General features: G+C 48.8%; 2 protein-coding genes across 3 annotated transcripts; one reads left to right on the plus strand and one right to left on the minus strand.

The window, feature by feature from the left end:
- Nucleotides 1-489: 489 nt before the first annotated feature.
- Nucleotides 490-6,029, minus strand: LOC135292269 (zinc finger protein 345-like). Of its 2 annotated transcripts, XM_064406478.1 has the most exons (3): nucleotides 5,967-6,029; nucleotides 4,593-4,695; nucleotides 490-3,683 (listed from the first exon to the last, which is right to left on the minus strand). In XM_064406478.1, the coding sequence occupies exons 2-3, from the start codon at nucleotides 4,690-4,692 to the stop codon at nucleotides 1,555-1,557; spliced, it is 2,229 nt and encodes a 742-aa protein (XP_064262548.1). In that variant the 5' UTR covers nucleotides 4,693-4,695; nucleotides 5,967-6,029; the 3' UTR covers nucleotides 490-1,554. The 2 variants fall into 2 exon arrangements, with proteins under 2 accessions (XP_064262548.1, XP_064262547.1); XM_064406477.1 differs by lacking the exon at nucleotides 5,967-6,029 and having other exon boundaries at nucleotides 4,593-5,569.
- A 293-nt stretch (nucleotides 6,030-6,322) lies between these two features.
- LOC135292271 (zinc finger protein 345-like) lies at nucleotides 6,323-12,884 on the plus strand. The gene is given in 5 exon segments (XM_064406481.1): nucleotides 6,323-6,913; nucleotides 7,780-7,921; nucleotides 8,260-8,334; nucleotides 10,886-11,502; nucleotides 11,504-12,884. Coding segments are annotated over 4 exon segments (2,088 nt in total). The 5' UTR covers nucleotides 6,323-6,913; nucleotides 7,780-7,887; the 3' UTR covers nucleotides 12,866-12,884.
- The last annotated feature ends 2,146 nt before the right edge of the window (nucleotides 12,885-15,030 follow it).

Consider the following 15,030-nt stretch of genomic DNA (forward strand, 5'->3'; position numbering starts at 1 on the left):
CCAAAAAATCCCCAAATGCCAAAAGAATTCCCAAAGATTTGCCCCCCAGAAATTCCCAAAAATGCCCAAAAAATGCCCCAAAAAATCCCAAAATATTCCCAAAGATTTGCCCCAAAATTCCCAAAACATTCCCAAAATTTGCCCTAAAAATCCCAAAACCTTCCCAAAGATTTGCCCCCAAAATCCCAAAACATTCCCAAAGATTTGCCCCCCACAATTCCCAAGATATCAAAAAAATACCCAAAAATTCCCAAAGATTTGCCCCAAAAAATTCCCAAATACCCAAAGAATTCCCAAGGGATGCCCAAAAAATGCCCCCAAAAATTCCCAAAATATTCCCAAAGATTTGCCCCAAATATCAAAAAAATCCCAAAATTTTGCCCAAGATTTGCCCCAAAATTCCCCAAAAAATTCCCCAAAATTCCCAATTTTCCCAGGGATTATTCCCATTTTCCCCCATTTCATCTCCAATAAAAAATTCAATTAATTCCTCACTAAATCTATTTTTTATTCACATTACAAACAAAGAACAAAATTCCAAAAAAACCCAAAAAATCCCAAAAAACCCCCGGGGGGAAAAACCCCGGAATTCCCGTTTGGCCCCACCTCAATCCAAGAAAATTTTTGGGATAAAATCTTTTTTTTTCCCCGATTTTTTATCCTTATTTTGGGATTTCCTTCCCGATTTTTCGGGATCTTCTGGCTGAATAAATACAATAAATAAAAATTCCCGATTTTCTTCAAAACCTCCGGATCGGGCTTTCCCCCCCAAAAAAAAAATCCCAAAATTCCAGGATTTTCTCCAATTTTTTTTCCTGGGAAAACTCACGGAAAAAAAACCCAAAAATTCAATTTTTTTTTGCCGTTTCTACCCTACTTCCCTACTCTACCAAAACGTCGGAAAAAATTCCTGAATTTTTTTTTTTTGCTTTTCACCCTTCCAGCATTTCCTCGTCTCCGTGACTCCGGAGCTTCCTCCGGAGCCGGGATCCCGTCCCGGAATTCCGGCCGGAATCGCGGAGCCGTCGGATCTTGGCCAACGCTGGAGGATCTCCAAAGGTTCTTCCACATTTTTGGGGTTCATCCAAGGATTTCCCAATTTTTTGGGATTCATCCAAGGATTTCCCATTTTTTTGGGATTCATCCAAGGATTTCCCAGGTTTTTGGGGTTCCTCCAAGGATTTCCCAATTTTTTTGGGATTCCTCATGGATCCGTTGATGTTTGGCCAACGTTGAAGCGTCTCCAAAGGTTTTTCCGCATTCCAAGCAAATTTTTTGGGATTCATCCAAGGATTTCCCAATTTTTTGGGATTCCTCCAAAGATTTCCCAGTTTTTTGGGATTCCTCATGGATCCGTTGACGTTTGGCCAACGTCGATGAATCAACCAAAGACTTTTCACATTTCTGGGGTTCCTCCAAGGATTTCCAATTTTTTGGGATTCATCCAAGGATTTCCCAATTTTTTGGGATTCCTCATGGACCTGTTGATGTTTGGCCAACGCTGAAGGGTCTCCAAAGGTTTTTCCGCATTCCGAGCAGGATTTTTGGGAATCCTCATGAATCCGTTGACGTTTTGGCCAACGTCGATGAATCAACCAAAGATTTTTCACATTTTTGGGGTTCCTCCAAGGATTTCCCAATTTTTTGGGATTCCTCATGGACCCGTTGATGCTTGGCCAACGCTGAAGGATCTCCAAAGGTTTTTCCGCATTCCGAGCAGGATTTTTGGGATTCATCCAAGGATTTCCCAATTTTTTGGGATTCCTCATGGATCCGTTGACGTTTGGCCAACGTCGATGAATCAACCAAAGATTTTTCACATTTTTGGGGTTCCTCCAAGGATTTCTCAATTTTTTGGGATTCCTCATGGAGCCGTTGATGCTTGGCCAACGCTGAAGGGTCTCCAAAGGTTTTTCCGCATTCCGAGCAGGATTTTTGGGATTCCTCCAAAGATTTCCCAATTTTTTGTGACCCCTCGTGAACCCGTTGATCCTTGGCCAACGTTGACGACTCAACCAAAGATTTTCCGCCATTTTGTGACCCCTCATGGACCCGTTGATGCTTGGCCAACGCCGACGGATCCGAGAAGGATTTCCCACATTCCGAGCAGGATTTTTGGGTTCCAACCAAAGATTTCTCACTTTTTTGGGACTCCTCATGGACCCATTGATCCCTTGGCCAACCTTGACGACCCAACCAAGGATCTCCCACCATTTTGTGACCCCTCATGGACCCGTTGATCCTTGGCCAACGTTGATGACTCAACCAAAGATTTTCCACCATTTTGTGACCCCTCGTGAACCCGTTGATCCTTGGCCAACGTTGATGACTCAACCAAAGATTTTCCGCCATTTTGTGACCCCTCGTGAACCCGTTGATCCTTGGCCAACGTTGATGACTCAACCAAAGATTTTCCGCCATTTTGTGACCCCTCGTGAACCCGCTGATGCTTGGCCAACGCCGACGGATCCGAGAACGACTTCCCGCACTCGCCGCAACTCTTCCGGGCCCCGGCGCCGTGCGCCCGCTGATGCTTCTGGAAGTGGAGCGTGGAATTAAAACTCTTCCCACACTCGCCGCAGACGTGGGGCCGACCGCCGGCGTGCGTCCGCTGGTGCCGGTAAAGGTGCGACGTCCTCCCAAAGCTCTTCCCGCACTCGGCGCACTCGTAGGGCTTCTCGCCGGTGTGAATCCGTTGGTGCCTCTCCCAGTGGGAACTCCAGGAGAAACTCTTCCCGCAATCCCCGCACCGATACGGCTTCTCGGCGCCGGACCGCCGTGGAAACTCCGCCGGTGCCGCGCGTACTGCGAGCGGGCGCCGAAGGCTTTGCCGCACTCCTCGCAGCGGAAGGGGCCCTCGCCGAGGTGGATCCGCTGGTGCTTCACCAACGCCGGCGCGTCGCCGAAGCTCTTCCGGCACAGCGAGCACTTGTAGGGCCTCACGCCGCTGTGCGTCCGCTGGTGCCGCTCGAAATGGAGGATGCTGCCGAAACTCCGCCCGCAGTAGGTGCAGATGTACGAGCGCCCGCCGGCGTGGCCACGCTGGTGCCGGTAGAGGTGGGAGCTCCTCGAGAAGCTCTTCCCGCACTCGGGGCACTCGTAGGGTTTCTCGCCGGTGTGGATCCGTTGGTGCCGAAGCCAGTGGGAGCTCCAGGAGAAACTCTTCCCGCAGTCGGCGCACTGGAACGGCAAATTGCCGGTGTGGAGCCGTTGATGGGTGGCCAACTCTTTGTTCCGCCGGAAACTCTTGCCGCACTCCTGGCACTCATAGGCCGGCCCCGCGGCGTTTCTCCGGCGCCGCCTCGGCGCCGCCGTGGCCGCGTTGGTGCCGGTAGAGGTTGGAAGAGACGTTGAAGCTCTTGCCGCAGTGGAAACACCGGAAGGGTTTCTCGCCGGTGTGCGTCCGGCGGTGTTTGGAGAAGTGGGAGCTGCAGCTGAAGGTTTTGCCGCACTCCGGGCACTCGTAGCTCTTCTGGAGGACGATGATGCTCTTGAAGTTGGAGAAACTTTGGATTTGGGGCTTCTTTTGCCGCTCTTCGACGACGCGCCGGGGTCGATCTGCTGGACCACGGTCCAGCGGAAAGTTTCGCGCTCCGGAAGGTCGGGGTTGGCGAAGAGGGAGCCGGGATCCAACGCCGCCATTTCGGGAGCGGCCGCCGAGGTCGGGTTGGAGCCGGGCGTTCCTGGGGTTGGGAGAGGGGGGAAATTGGGAGTTTTGGGGGGTTTTCGTGGTTTTATGGGATTTTCCCCATTTTTTATGGGGTTTTCCCAATTTTGTGTGTGATTTTCCCCATTTTTTGTGGAATTTTCCCCATTTTTTGTGGATTTGTCTCCATTTTTTGTGGAATTTTCCCCATTTTTTGTGGAATTTTCCCCATTTTTTGTGGGATTTGTCTCCATTTTTTGTGGAATTTTCCCCATTTTTTAAGGGTTTTCCCAATTTTGTGTGTGATTTTCCCCATTTTTTGTGGAATTTTCCCCTTTTTTTTGTGGGATTTATCTCCTTTTTTTAATCAGAATTTTCCCGATTTTTTATCGTATTTGTCCCATTTTTTGTGGAATTTTCCCCCATTTTTTGTGGAATTTTCCCCATTTTTTGTGGCGTTTTCCTAATTTTTTGTGGAATTTTCCCATTTTTTTGTGGAATTTTCCCCATTTTTGGTGGGATTTGTCTCCATTTTTTAATCAGAATTTTCCCCATTTTTTGTGGAATTTTCCCCATTTTTTATGGGATTTGTCCTCATTTTTTGTGTGATTTTCCCCATTTTTTGTGGAATTTTCGCCTTTTTTGGTGGGATTTGGCCCCATTTTTTGTGGGCTTTTCCCCCATTTTTTATCGGATTTGTCCTCATTTTTTGTTTGATTTTCCCCCATTTTTTGTGGGATTTGTCTCCATTTTTTGTGGAATTTTCCCCTTTTTTTGTGGGATTTGTCTCCATTTTTTGTGGGATTTGTCTCCATTTTTTTGTGGGATTTGTCCCCATTTTTTGTGGCATTTTCCCCCATTTTTTGCTGGTGTTTTTGTCAGCATTTCCCATTTTCCAAGGGAATTCCCCCTTTTTTAATGGGATTTTCCCCCTTCCCAAACTCACCCTGGACTCCGTTGGGATCGTCGGGATCTTCCTCCCCCTCATCCCCAAAAATCACCTCCGGCTCCGCCTCCTCCTCCTCCTCCTCTCCCCACGGATCCATCGCCTGCAAAATCCCAAAAAATTCAAATTCAGCCCCCAAATAATTCCAGACCTTAAAATTCCAGCCCCCAAAAATTCCAGGAATTAAAGGATCAACAATTCCCAATTTTTCCACAAATTAAAGACCCCAAAATCCAAAATTTTTCCAGGAATTAAAGACACCAAAATCCCAAATTTTCCAGGAATAAAAGACCCCAAATCCCCAATTTTTCCATTAATTAAAGACCCCAAAATCCTCATTTTTTTCAGGAATTAAAGACCCCAAAAATTCCTATTTTTTCATTAATTAAAGACCCAAAAATCTCCAATATTCCTTGGAATTAAAGACCCCCAAAATCCAGATTTTTTCCATTAATTAAAGAACCTCAGATCCTGATTTTTTCCATTAATTAAAGACCTCAAATCCCCAATTTTCTCAGCAATAAAAGCCCCCAAAATCCCGATTTTCCACTAATTAACGACCCTAAAATCCCGATTTTTTCCATTAATTAAAGACCCCAAAATCCCAATTTTTCCATTAATTAACGGCCCCAAATCCCCAATTTTTCCAGCAATAAAAGACCCCCAAATCCCGATTTTTCCATCAATTAACGACCCCAAAATCCAGATTTTTATCATTAATTAGAGACCCCTAAATCCCGCATTTTTCCCATTAATTAACAACCCCAAATCCCCCAATTTTTCCACGAATTAAAGACCCCAAATCCCCAATTTTTCCAGCAATAAATGACCCCCAAATCCCGATTTTTCCATTAATTAACGACCCCCAAACCCCCCAATTTTCCCAGCAATAAAAGCCTCCAAAATCCCGATTTTCCCACTAATTAACGACCCCAAAATCCCGATTTTTTCCATTAATTAACGACCCCCAAATCCCCAATTTTCTCAGCAATAAAAGACCCCCAAAATCCCGATTTCCCCCCTAACTAACGACCCCAAAATCCCGATTTCCCCATCAATCCACGACCCCAAAATCCCGATTTTTTCCCTTAATTCCCCCCGATTTCCCCACCACCTAAAACCCCCCCAAATCCCTTTTTTTCCCCCAAAATCCCCTTTTTTCCCCCAAAAAAAATCCCCTCCCCCACCCCGCGGGGACAAAGCCGCCGCTTTTCCCCTCCCCTCCCCCACCCAAATCCCAAAAAAAACCCAAAAATCCCAGGAATTCCTCCCCTCCCCCACCCCAACCCCGCTCCCTTTTTTTTTTTTTTCCCATTTTTCCCATTTTTTCCCTTTTTCCCCCCGATTTTCTCCCTCTGGCGATCCCCCCCCAACCTTTTCTTTTTCCTGTCCCCCCCCTTTTTTTCCCGATATCCCGGATTTTTTCCCTTTTTTTAATTAATTTTTTTTTCCTTGCTCCAACCCCTTCCTGTGTGTTCTGCGATCTCGGAGCCGACGTGCAACACCCGCCCCTCCCCCTTTTTTTAAATTTTTATTTAATTTTTTATTTTTTTTCCCCCTCCCCTATTTTTCCTTTTTTTCCCAACCCCCCACCCCAAAATTCCATTTTTTTTTTATTCCCCCCCTCGAGCTCCTCCAGCTTTTCCTCCGGCATCCAGTAATAAAAATTCTACATTTTTTAACCCAAAAAAACCCAATTTATCCCTTCCCGACCGCGCCCAAAGACAGGAATAATTATTAAAAATATAATTAAAAATATAAAAAAACCGGGATTTAATTCCCAGAAATCCCCCCTTGGATTTTAACCCTTGAATCCCCGATTTTTTTCACCGCTTTCCCCCACTCCGAATCCGCTTTTTCTGCCCCAAAAATCCGTTTTTTGTTGTTTTTATCCTCATTTTTCTCCGTCCTCGCATCCCGGCCGAGACCCTCCTCCATTTTTCTTATTTTTTTCCCATTTTTTCTCATTTTCTGCCTCGATTTTCGGGCTTTTTCTCCCGTTATTTTTCCCTTTTTTCCTGTTTTTATTCCCCCCCATTTTCCCGGTTTTTTCCCCGGTTCTTTCCCGTTTTTCTTCCCATTTTTTTTTATATTTTTCCCCATTTTTTTCCTCTTTCTTTCCGCGTTTTTTTCCCAATTTTTCCCCTCTTTTCCCCCCTTTTTAATTTTTAAATTCCTTAAATTCCAGCGCCCCCCCCCCCATTTAAAAATCCCTTTTTTTTAACCCCTTCATTCCCTGCCTTTTTTTTCCATGGAAACCCCAAATCTTTCTTTAAACCCTTCCCAAAATTTAAAAAACCGGGATTTGGGTGGGAATTAAGGTGGGAATTATAGGGGGGGGGTCCCTTCCCTAAAATTCTTCAGTTCCCCCTGTCCTGAACCCCCAAAATTCCCTAAAAATTTCCCAAAAAATTCTCAAAAATTCTCACCAAAAGTCCCCTAACAATTCCCCCAAAAATCCCTAAAATTCCCCCAAAATTGCCCCAAAAAATCCTCCAAAATTTAAAAAAAATCCCCCTCGAAAATCCCTAAAATTCCCCAAACCCCCACCCCAAAATTCCCAAAAATTCCCCAAAAATATCCCTAAAAATTCCCACCAAAATTGCCCCCAAAATTCCCCCAAAATTCCCAAAAAATCCCCCTCAAAAATCCCTAAAATTCCCTAAAATTTCCCCCAAAATCCTCCCCAAAATTAAAAAAAATTCCCCAAAAAATAAAAAAAAATCCCCCAAAATTCCCTAAAAATCTCCAAAAATCCCCTAAAAATTCCCCAAGAATCCCTAAAATTCCCCAAAATTGCCCCAAAAAATCCCCAAAATATTAAAAAAAATTCCCCCCCCAAAAAATCCCTAAAAATTCCCAAAAAATCCCTCCAAAAACTCCCAAAAAATTCCCCCAAAAAATCCCAAAAATTCTCTAAAAATTCCCCCTCCCAAACCCCCTAAAATTCCCCAAAATTGCCCCAAAAAATCCCCCCCAAAATCCAAAAAAATTCCCCAATTTTTTTTAAATCCCCAAAAATTCCCTTAAAATTCCCTCTTAAAATCCTTTAAAATTCCCTAAAAATTCCCAAAAAATCCCCAAAAAATCCCTAAAAATTAAAAAAAAATCCCTAAAAAAATTTCTCCCCCAAAAAATCCCCAAACATGAAAAAAAACTCAAATTTAAAGATTTTTTTTTCCCCCAGGATCCCAAAATCTGACCGGGAGCCGTCGGAATTTTTGGGATTTGGGATTTTTCCCCCCCCAAAAAATTCCCCAAATAATCCGGGATCAACTCGGAATTCCGGGACGAGATGCAGGAGAGCTACGAGAGCGTCATTTCCTTGGGTAAGACCCCAAATTTCCCTCAATTTCTCCTTAATTTGGGATAAATTTTTTTAATTATTAACCTCAAAATTGAAATTAATTTGGTTTAATTAAAAAAAAATCGGAATTAAAACCCCGATTCCAGACGGATTTTCACGGATTTTCCCAAATTTTGGGGTCTGAGTCGTGTCCGGTTGTTCCCCCAAAAATCAGCAAAATTTATTCACTCAAAAACCACCAAAATTCGCCCAAAATTTGGGGATTTCACCCCAAAACGGAGCCGGGGCGGGAAAACGGGGTGCGGGAAATTCCCAAAATTCACAAAATTCCCAAAAATTCCCGATTTTCCCCCCCAAAAGCCGAGGAGATCGCCATCAGCTGGCCGCGGATCACCGCCTTCGCCGAATCGCACCGGAGACGCGGCCTGGGCGCCGGTGAGTCAAGGGGGTTGGACTCTTCCAGTTGGGTCAACGCAACCCAAAGTGGGGTTGGGCTCTTCCAGTTGGCCAACGCAACCATGAATGGGTTGGACTCTTCCAGTTGGCCAACGCAACCCAGGTCATGGTTGGGCTCTTCCAGTTGGGTCAACGCAACCATGAATGGGTTTGGGCTCTTCCAGTTGGCCAACCCAACCAAGAGCGTGGTTGGCCAACCCAACCATGAATGGGTTTGATGTTCCAGTTGGCCAACACAACCCAAAGTGGGGTTGGGCTCTTCCAGTTGGGTCAACGCAACCAGGAATGGGTTGGACTCTTCCACTTGGCCAACGCAACCAAGACCTTGGTTGGTCAACCCAACCAAGAGAGGGTTTGGATGTTCCAGTTGGCCAACGCAACCCAAAGTGGGGTTGGACTCTTCCAGTTGGCCAACGCAACCATGAATGGGTTGGACTCTTCCAGTTGGCCAATGCAACCAAGACCTTGGTTGGCCAACCCAACCATGAATGGGTTTGGATGTTCCAGTTGGCCAACCCAACCCAAAGTGGGGTTGGACTCTTCCAGTTGGCCAACCCAACCAAGACCTTGGTTGGCCAAGCCAACCAAGAGCGTGGTTGGGCTCCTCCAGTTGGCCAACCCAACCCAGGTCATGGTTGGACTCTTCCAGTTGGCCAACGCGACCAAGAGAGGGTTCGGAGTCTTCCAGTTGAAAACTCCTCCGAGTCCTCAAAAACCCCAAAATCCCCAAATTCCACCAAGATCCCCAAAGTCCCTCCATGACCCCAAACCCCTCCAAGACCCCAAAACTCCTCCAAGAATCCCCAAATCCCCAAAATTCTCCCAAGATTTCCAAACCCCCCCAGAATACCCAAATCCTCCCAAGATCCCCAAATTTCCCCGACTCCAAATCCCTCCAAGACCCCAAAAACTTTTCCAAGACCCCAAACCCTCCAAAATCCCCAAACCCCTCCAAGACCCAAAATCTCCCCAAAATTTCCAAATCCCACCAAGATCCTGAAAGTTCCCCAAGACTCCAAAGCCCCTCCAAGACCCAAAAACCCCAAAGTTCCCCAAATCCCCCCAAAGTTCCCCAAGACCCCAAACCCCTCCAAGACCTCAAACCCCCAAAATCCCCAAATCCCCCCAAAATCCCCAAATGCCTCCAAGACTCCAAAGCCTCCCCAAAATCCCCAAATCCCCCCAAGATCCTGAAAGTTCCCCAAGACTCAAAAGCTCCTCCAAGACCCCAAATCCCCCCAAGACCCCAAAAACTCTTCCAAGACCCCCAAACCCCTCCAAGACCCCAAAACCCCCCAAAACCCCAAAACCCCCCCAAGACCCCAAACCCCTCCAAGACCCCAAAACCCCCCAAGACCCCAAACCCCTCCAAGACCCCAAACCCCTCCAAGACCCCAAAACCCCCCAAAAACCCCAAAACCCCAACAAGACCCCCAAACCCCCCAAGCCCCCAAAACCCCCTCCAAGACCCCAAATCCCCCCAAACCCCCCAAAAACCCAAATCCCCCCAAAGTTCTCCATGACTCCAAAGCCCCTCCAAGACCCCAAAATCCCCCAAAACCCCCCCAAAACCCCAAAACCCCCCCCAAGACCTCCAAACCCCCCAAGACCCCAAACCCCTCCAAGACCCCAAAACACCCTCCAAGACCCCAAAACCCCAAAAACCCCCCCAAGACCTCCAAACCCCCCAAGACCTCCAAACCCCCCAAGACCCCAAACCCCTCCAAGACCCCAAAAACTCCTCCAAGACCCCAAACCCCTCTAAGGACCCCAAAACTCCTCCAAGACCCCAAACCCCTCCAAGCCCCAAAATCTCCCCAAGACCCCAAACCCCTCTAAGACCCCAAAACTCCTCCAAGACCCCAAACCCCTCCAAGACCCCAAAACCCCCAAAAACCCCCATGACCCCAAAAACTCTTCCAAGACCCCAAAAGCTCCCAAGACCCCAAACCCTCCAAAAATCCCCAAACCCCCCAAGACCCCAAACCCCTCCAAGACCCCAAAATCTCTCCAAAATTCCCAAATCCCCCCAAGATCCTGAAGGTTCTCCATGACTCCAAACCCCTCCAAGACCCCAAATCCCTCCAAGACCCCAAACCCCTCCAAGACCTCAAACCCTCCAAAAATCCCAAAATCCTCCCAAAACCCCAAAACCCCCCAAGACCTCAAACCCCTCCAAGACCCTAAACTCCCCAAAATTCCCATATCCCCCAAAATCCCCAAATCCTCCAAGATCCCCAAAGTTCCCCAAGACCCCAAAACCCCCTCCAAGACCCCAAAAACTCTTCAAGGCCCCAAATCCCCCCAAGACCCCAAAATCCCCAAGACCCCAAATCCCCCCAAAGTTCTCCATGACTCCAAAGCCCCTCCAAGACCCCAAAATCCCCCAAAACCCCAAACCCCCCCCAAGACCCCCAAACCCCCCAAGACCCCAAACCCCTCCAAGCCCCCCAAAACCCCCTCCAAGACCCCAAAACCCCCCCAAAATCCCCCCAAAAACCCCCCCAAACCCCCTTTCTCCCCCCTCCAGACGCCGTCCCGCCCTCACCGAGCGACAACGCCGAGCACGAGCCGCCTCCAAACCCGCTGGAAAAACCCCAAACCCCCGGCACGCCGCCGCCTCCCCACCCCAAACCCCCCCCGAGCCCCAGCGGCGCCAAACCCGCCACCCCAAAACCTCCACCCCAACCCCAAAAAACCAAATCCGCCTTGAAGAAACTCCACCTGCGCTGCCACGACTGCGGCAAAGCTTTGGCGCTGCCCAAACGCCGGCGCGGGGCGGAACGACCCCATAAATGCCCGGAATGCGGGAAGAGTTTTAGGTTGGGCTCGAGTTTGGTGACGCACCAAAAGCGGCATTTGGGGGAAAATCCCTACAAATGCCCCGACTGCGGGAAATCCTTCAGCGTGGGCTCGGCGTTCATCCAGCACCGGGCGGATCCACGGCGGCGCGGCGCCGTGCCGCTGCGGGGTTTGCGGGAAGAGCTTCCGGCGAGTTCGGGGTTGGTGAAGCACCAAAAGGTTCACGCGGAGGAGAAACCCTACAAATGCGGCGATTGCGGCAAGGGGTTCAACTGGAATTCCCACCTGGAGCGCCACCGGAGGATTCACACCGGGGAGAAACCCTACGAGTGCCGGGAGTGCGGGAAGAGCTTTTCGTGGAGTTCCCACCTGGATCGGCACCGGCGAACCCACGCCGCGGCCGAACCCGCCCGGCGCTGCGCCCAGTGCGGGGCGGCGTCGCCGGAACAACCCAAAATCCCAAAAAACCCCAAAACCGGCAAAAAACCGGCGGAGAAACCGCATAAATGCGCGGAGTGCGGGGAAAGGTTTTGGCGTGGCGGCGGCGCTGGCGCAGCACCGGCGCGGCCACGCTCCCGGCAAACCCTACGAGTGCCGGGAATGCGGGAAAAGCTTTTCCTGGAGCTCCCACCTGGATCGGCACCGGCGAATCCACATGGGCGAGAAACCCTTCCGCTGCGGCAGCTGCGGGAAGAGTTTTTCCCAAAGCTCCCACCTGGAGCGGCACCGGAAAATCCACCGGGAGCCGTGCCGGGAGTGCGGAAGGAACGAGGGGAGGAAAGAAGGGAAAAGCTTCCAAAAGCGCTGCCGGGTTTCGGGAGGGGAGGAGAGATGCGGCGAGTGCGGGAAAAATTCGGGTTCGGCGCCGGATTTGGGGGCGAATCTGAAGGATCAAGGCACCCAAACCGGCGAGAAACCCTTCGCGTGCCCGGAGTGCGGCAAAAGCTTCGGGCAGAACTCGGCGCTGGCCAAGCACCGGCGCGTCCACACGGGTGAGAAACCCTACAAGTGCGCGGAGTGCGGGAAAAGCTTCGGCGTGCGCTCCAACCTCATCAAGCACCAGCGCACGCACCTCGGCGAGAAACCCTACAAGTGCCCCGAGTGCTCCAAGGGCTTCATCCAAAAATCCGACCTCACCAAGCACCGGCGGATGCACACCGGGGAGAAGCCGTACGAGTGCCGCGAGTGCGGGAAGCGCTTCAGCGTCTCCTCCAACCTCATCAAGCACCAGCGGATCCATCTTGGGGAGAAACCCTTCCAGTGCTCCGAGTGCGGCAAGAGCTTCATCCAGCGCTCCGAGCTCACCATCCACCGGCGCGTCCACACCGGCGAGAAGCCCTACAAGTGCCGCGAGTGCGGGAAGTGCTTCAGCCGCAGCTCGCACCTCAACCGGCACCGCCGCACCCACGGCAAAGCCGCCGCCGCCGCCGCCTTCCCTCCTTCCTCCTCCTCCTCCTTCCCTCCTTCCTCCTCCTCCTCCCTCCCTCCTTCCTCCTCCTTCCCTCCTTCTTCTTCCTCCTCCTCCCTCCTTCCTCCTCCTCCTTCTCTTCTTCTTCTTCCTCCTCCTCCTTCTCTTCTTCCTCTCCGTCCTTCTCCTCCTCCTCCTCCTCCTCCTCGGCCTTCCGGCCTTCCCGGCCTCCTCGCCCTTGGAGCTGCCCTGGGCGCTGGCGCTGCCGGGCCGGGCGTTCCCGGGGTTCCCGGTGGGTAATTAGGGAGGGGGGTTAATTAGGGGTGGGGGGGGGGTTGGAGGGGGGAGATGGGGGAGCGGCGTGGTGCCGGTGGGGCGCCGGCGTTCCCAGCGCTCCCAGTGCCCAACTGGGCTTGGCCAACCCAACACCCAGCCTTGGCTTCATCCCATTGAGTTCTCATGGCTAATTAACGATCTCTAATTAATTAGGGGTGAATTCACTCATTAGTTAAATGGGGACATGAGGATTTCCCATCATTCCATGGTTCCGGTCACTTCCCAGCGCTCCCAGTGCCCAACTGGGCTTGGCCAACCCAACACCCAGCCTTGGCTTGGTCCCATTGAGTTCTCATGGCTAATTAACTATCTCTAATTAATTAGGGGTGAATTCAGTCATTAATTAAGTGGGGACACGAGGAATTCCCATCATTCCATGGTTCCGGAGCGTTCCCGGCATTCCCAGCGCTCCCAGTGCCCAACTGGTCTTGGCCGACCCAACACCCAGACTTGGCTTCATCCCATTGAGTTCTCATGGCTAATTAACGATCTCTAATTAATTAGGGGTGAATTCACTCATTAATTAAGTGGGGACATGAGGATTTCCCATCATTCCATGGTTCTGGTCACTTCCCAGTGCTCCCAGTGCCCAACTGGGCTTGGCCGACCCAACACCCAACATTGGGTTGGTCCCATTCACATCTGGTGGCTAATTAATGATGTCTAATTAATTAGGGGTGAATTCACTCATTAATTAAGTGGGGAAATTAGGGAATTCCCATCATTCCATGGTTCCGGAGCATTCCCGGCGTTCCCAGTGCTCCCAGTGCCCAACTGGGCTTGGCCAACCCAACACCCAGCCTTGGCTTGGTCCCATTGAGTTCTCATGGCTAATTAACGATCTCTAATTAATTAGGGGTGAATTCAGTCATTAATTAAGTGGGGAATTGGGGAATTCCCATCATTCCATGGTTCCGGAGCGTTCCCGGCGTTCCCAGTGCTCCCAGTGCCCAACTGGGCTTGGCCAACCCAAGACGCGCCCCTCGGGTCGTTGGGGGAAATTTGGGAAAATGTGGGAAAAAAATGGAAAAATAACGGAAAAAATGAGGGAAAATAATGGAAAAAAATGTGGAAAAATAAAGGAAAATGGGAAAATGTGGAAAGAGAATGGAAAAAGAATGGAAAATGTCGGGAAATGGGGAAAAATGTGGGAAAATAATGGGAAAAATGTGGGAAAATAATGGAAAAATGTGGAATAAATATGAGGAAAATGATGGAAAAATAATGGAAAAAATTAAGGAAAATAAAGGAAAATGTGGAAAATATGGAAAATGTGGAATAAATATGGAAAAATGTGGGAAAATAATGCGAAAATGTGGAATAAATATGAGGAAAATATGGAAAAATAAAGGAAAATAAAGGAAAATGTGGAAAAATTTGTGGGGTGGAAATTCCCATTTTTAGGGTGGAAATTCCAATTTTTTGGGGTGATTTTCCTGATTTTTTCAGGACGATTTTCCTGATTTTTTTCCTTTTTTGGGGGGAGAATTTTCCCTTTTTTCTGTGGATTTTCCCACTTTTTTCTGTGGCTTTTCCTAAACTTTTGTAATTTTTTTCCCTTTTTTCCCAAATTTTCCCTCTTTTTTGGGCGGAATTTTTCCATTTTTTTGAGGATTTATTCCCAGATTTTTTGGGATTTTTTCCTATTTTTTGGGGAGAATTTTCCCTTTTTTGGGGGAGAGAATTTTCCCTTTTTTTGTGATTTTTCTGATTTTTTTATGGGCAATTTTCCTGATTTTTTGGGGGGGAATTGTTCCCATTTTTTGAGGATTTATTCCCAAATTTTTGGGGGTTTTTATCCTATTTTTTGGGGAGAATTTTCCCTTTTTTGGGGGCGATTTTCCTGATTTTTTGGGGTGATTTTCCTGATTTTTTTCCCTTTTTTGGGGGGAGAATTTTCCCTTTTTTGTGTGGATTTTCCCAAATTTTTTTGGGGGGGATTTTCCCATTTTTTGGAGATTTTCCCAAGCAAAAACCATTCGGGATGAAGCTGAAAAAACCTGGGATAAAACATCCCAAAAAATCCCCAAAAAATCAACGAAAAACCACCAAAAAATTCCCAAAAAAAGGGGAATAATCCCAAAAAAATACAAATGAGGAGAGAGAAAAAAACCTCGGAAAAGACGGAA

The sequence above is a fragment of the Passer domesticus genome, unplaced genomic scaffold (assembly GCF_036417665.1).
Source record: "Passer domesticus isolate bPasDom1 unplaced genomic scaffold, bPasDom1.hap1 HAP1_SCAFFOLD_262, whole genome shotgun sequence".
NCBI lineage: Eukaryota > Metazoa > Chordata > Aves > Passeriformes > Passeridae > Passer > Passer domesticus.

Bases quoted from the DNA above. Each gene is read 5' to 3' on its own strand.
- LOC135292269 (XM_064406478.1), bottom strand. From the start codon at position 4,692: ATGGATCCGTGGGGAGAGGAGGAGGAGGAGGAGGCGGAGCCGGAGGTG. The intron at 3,684-4,592 runs GTGAGTTTGGGA...TCCCAACCCCAG, and splicing joins CGATCCCAACGGAGTCCAGG to GAACGCCCGGCTCCAACCCG.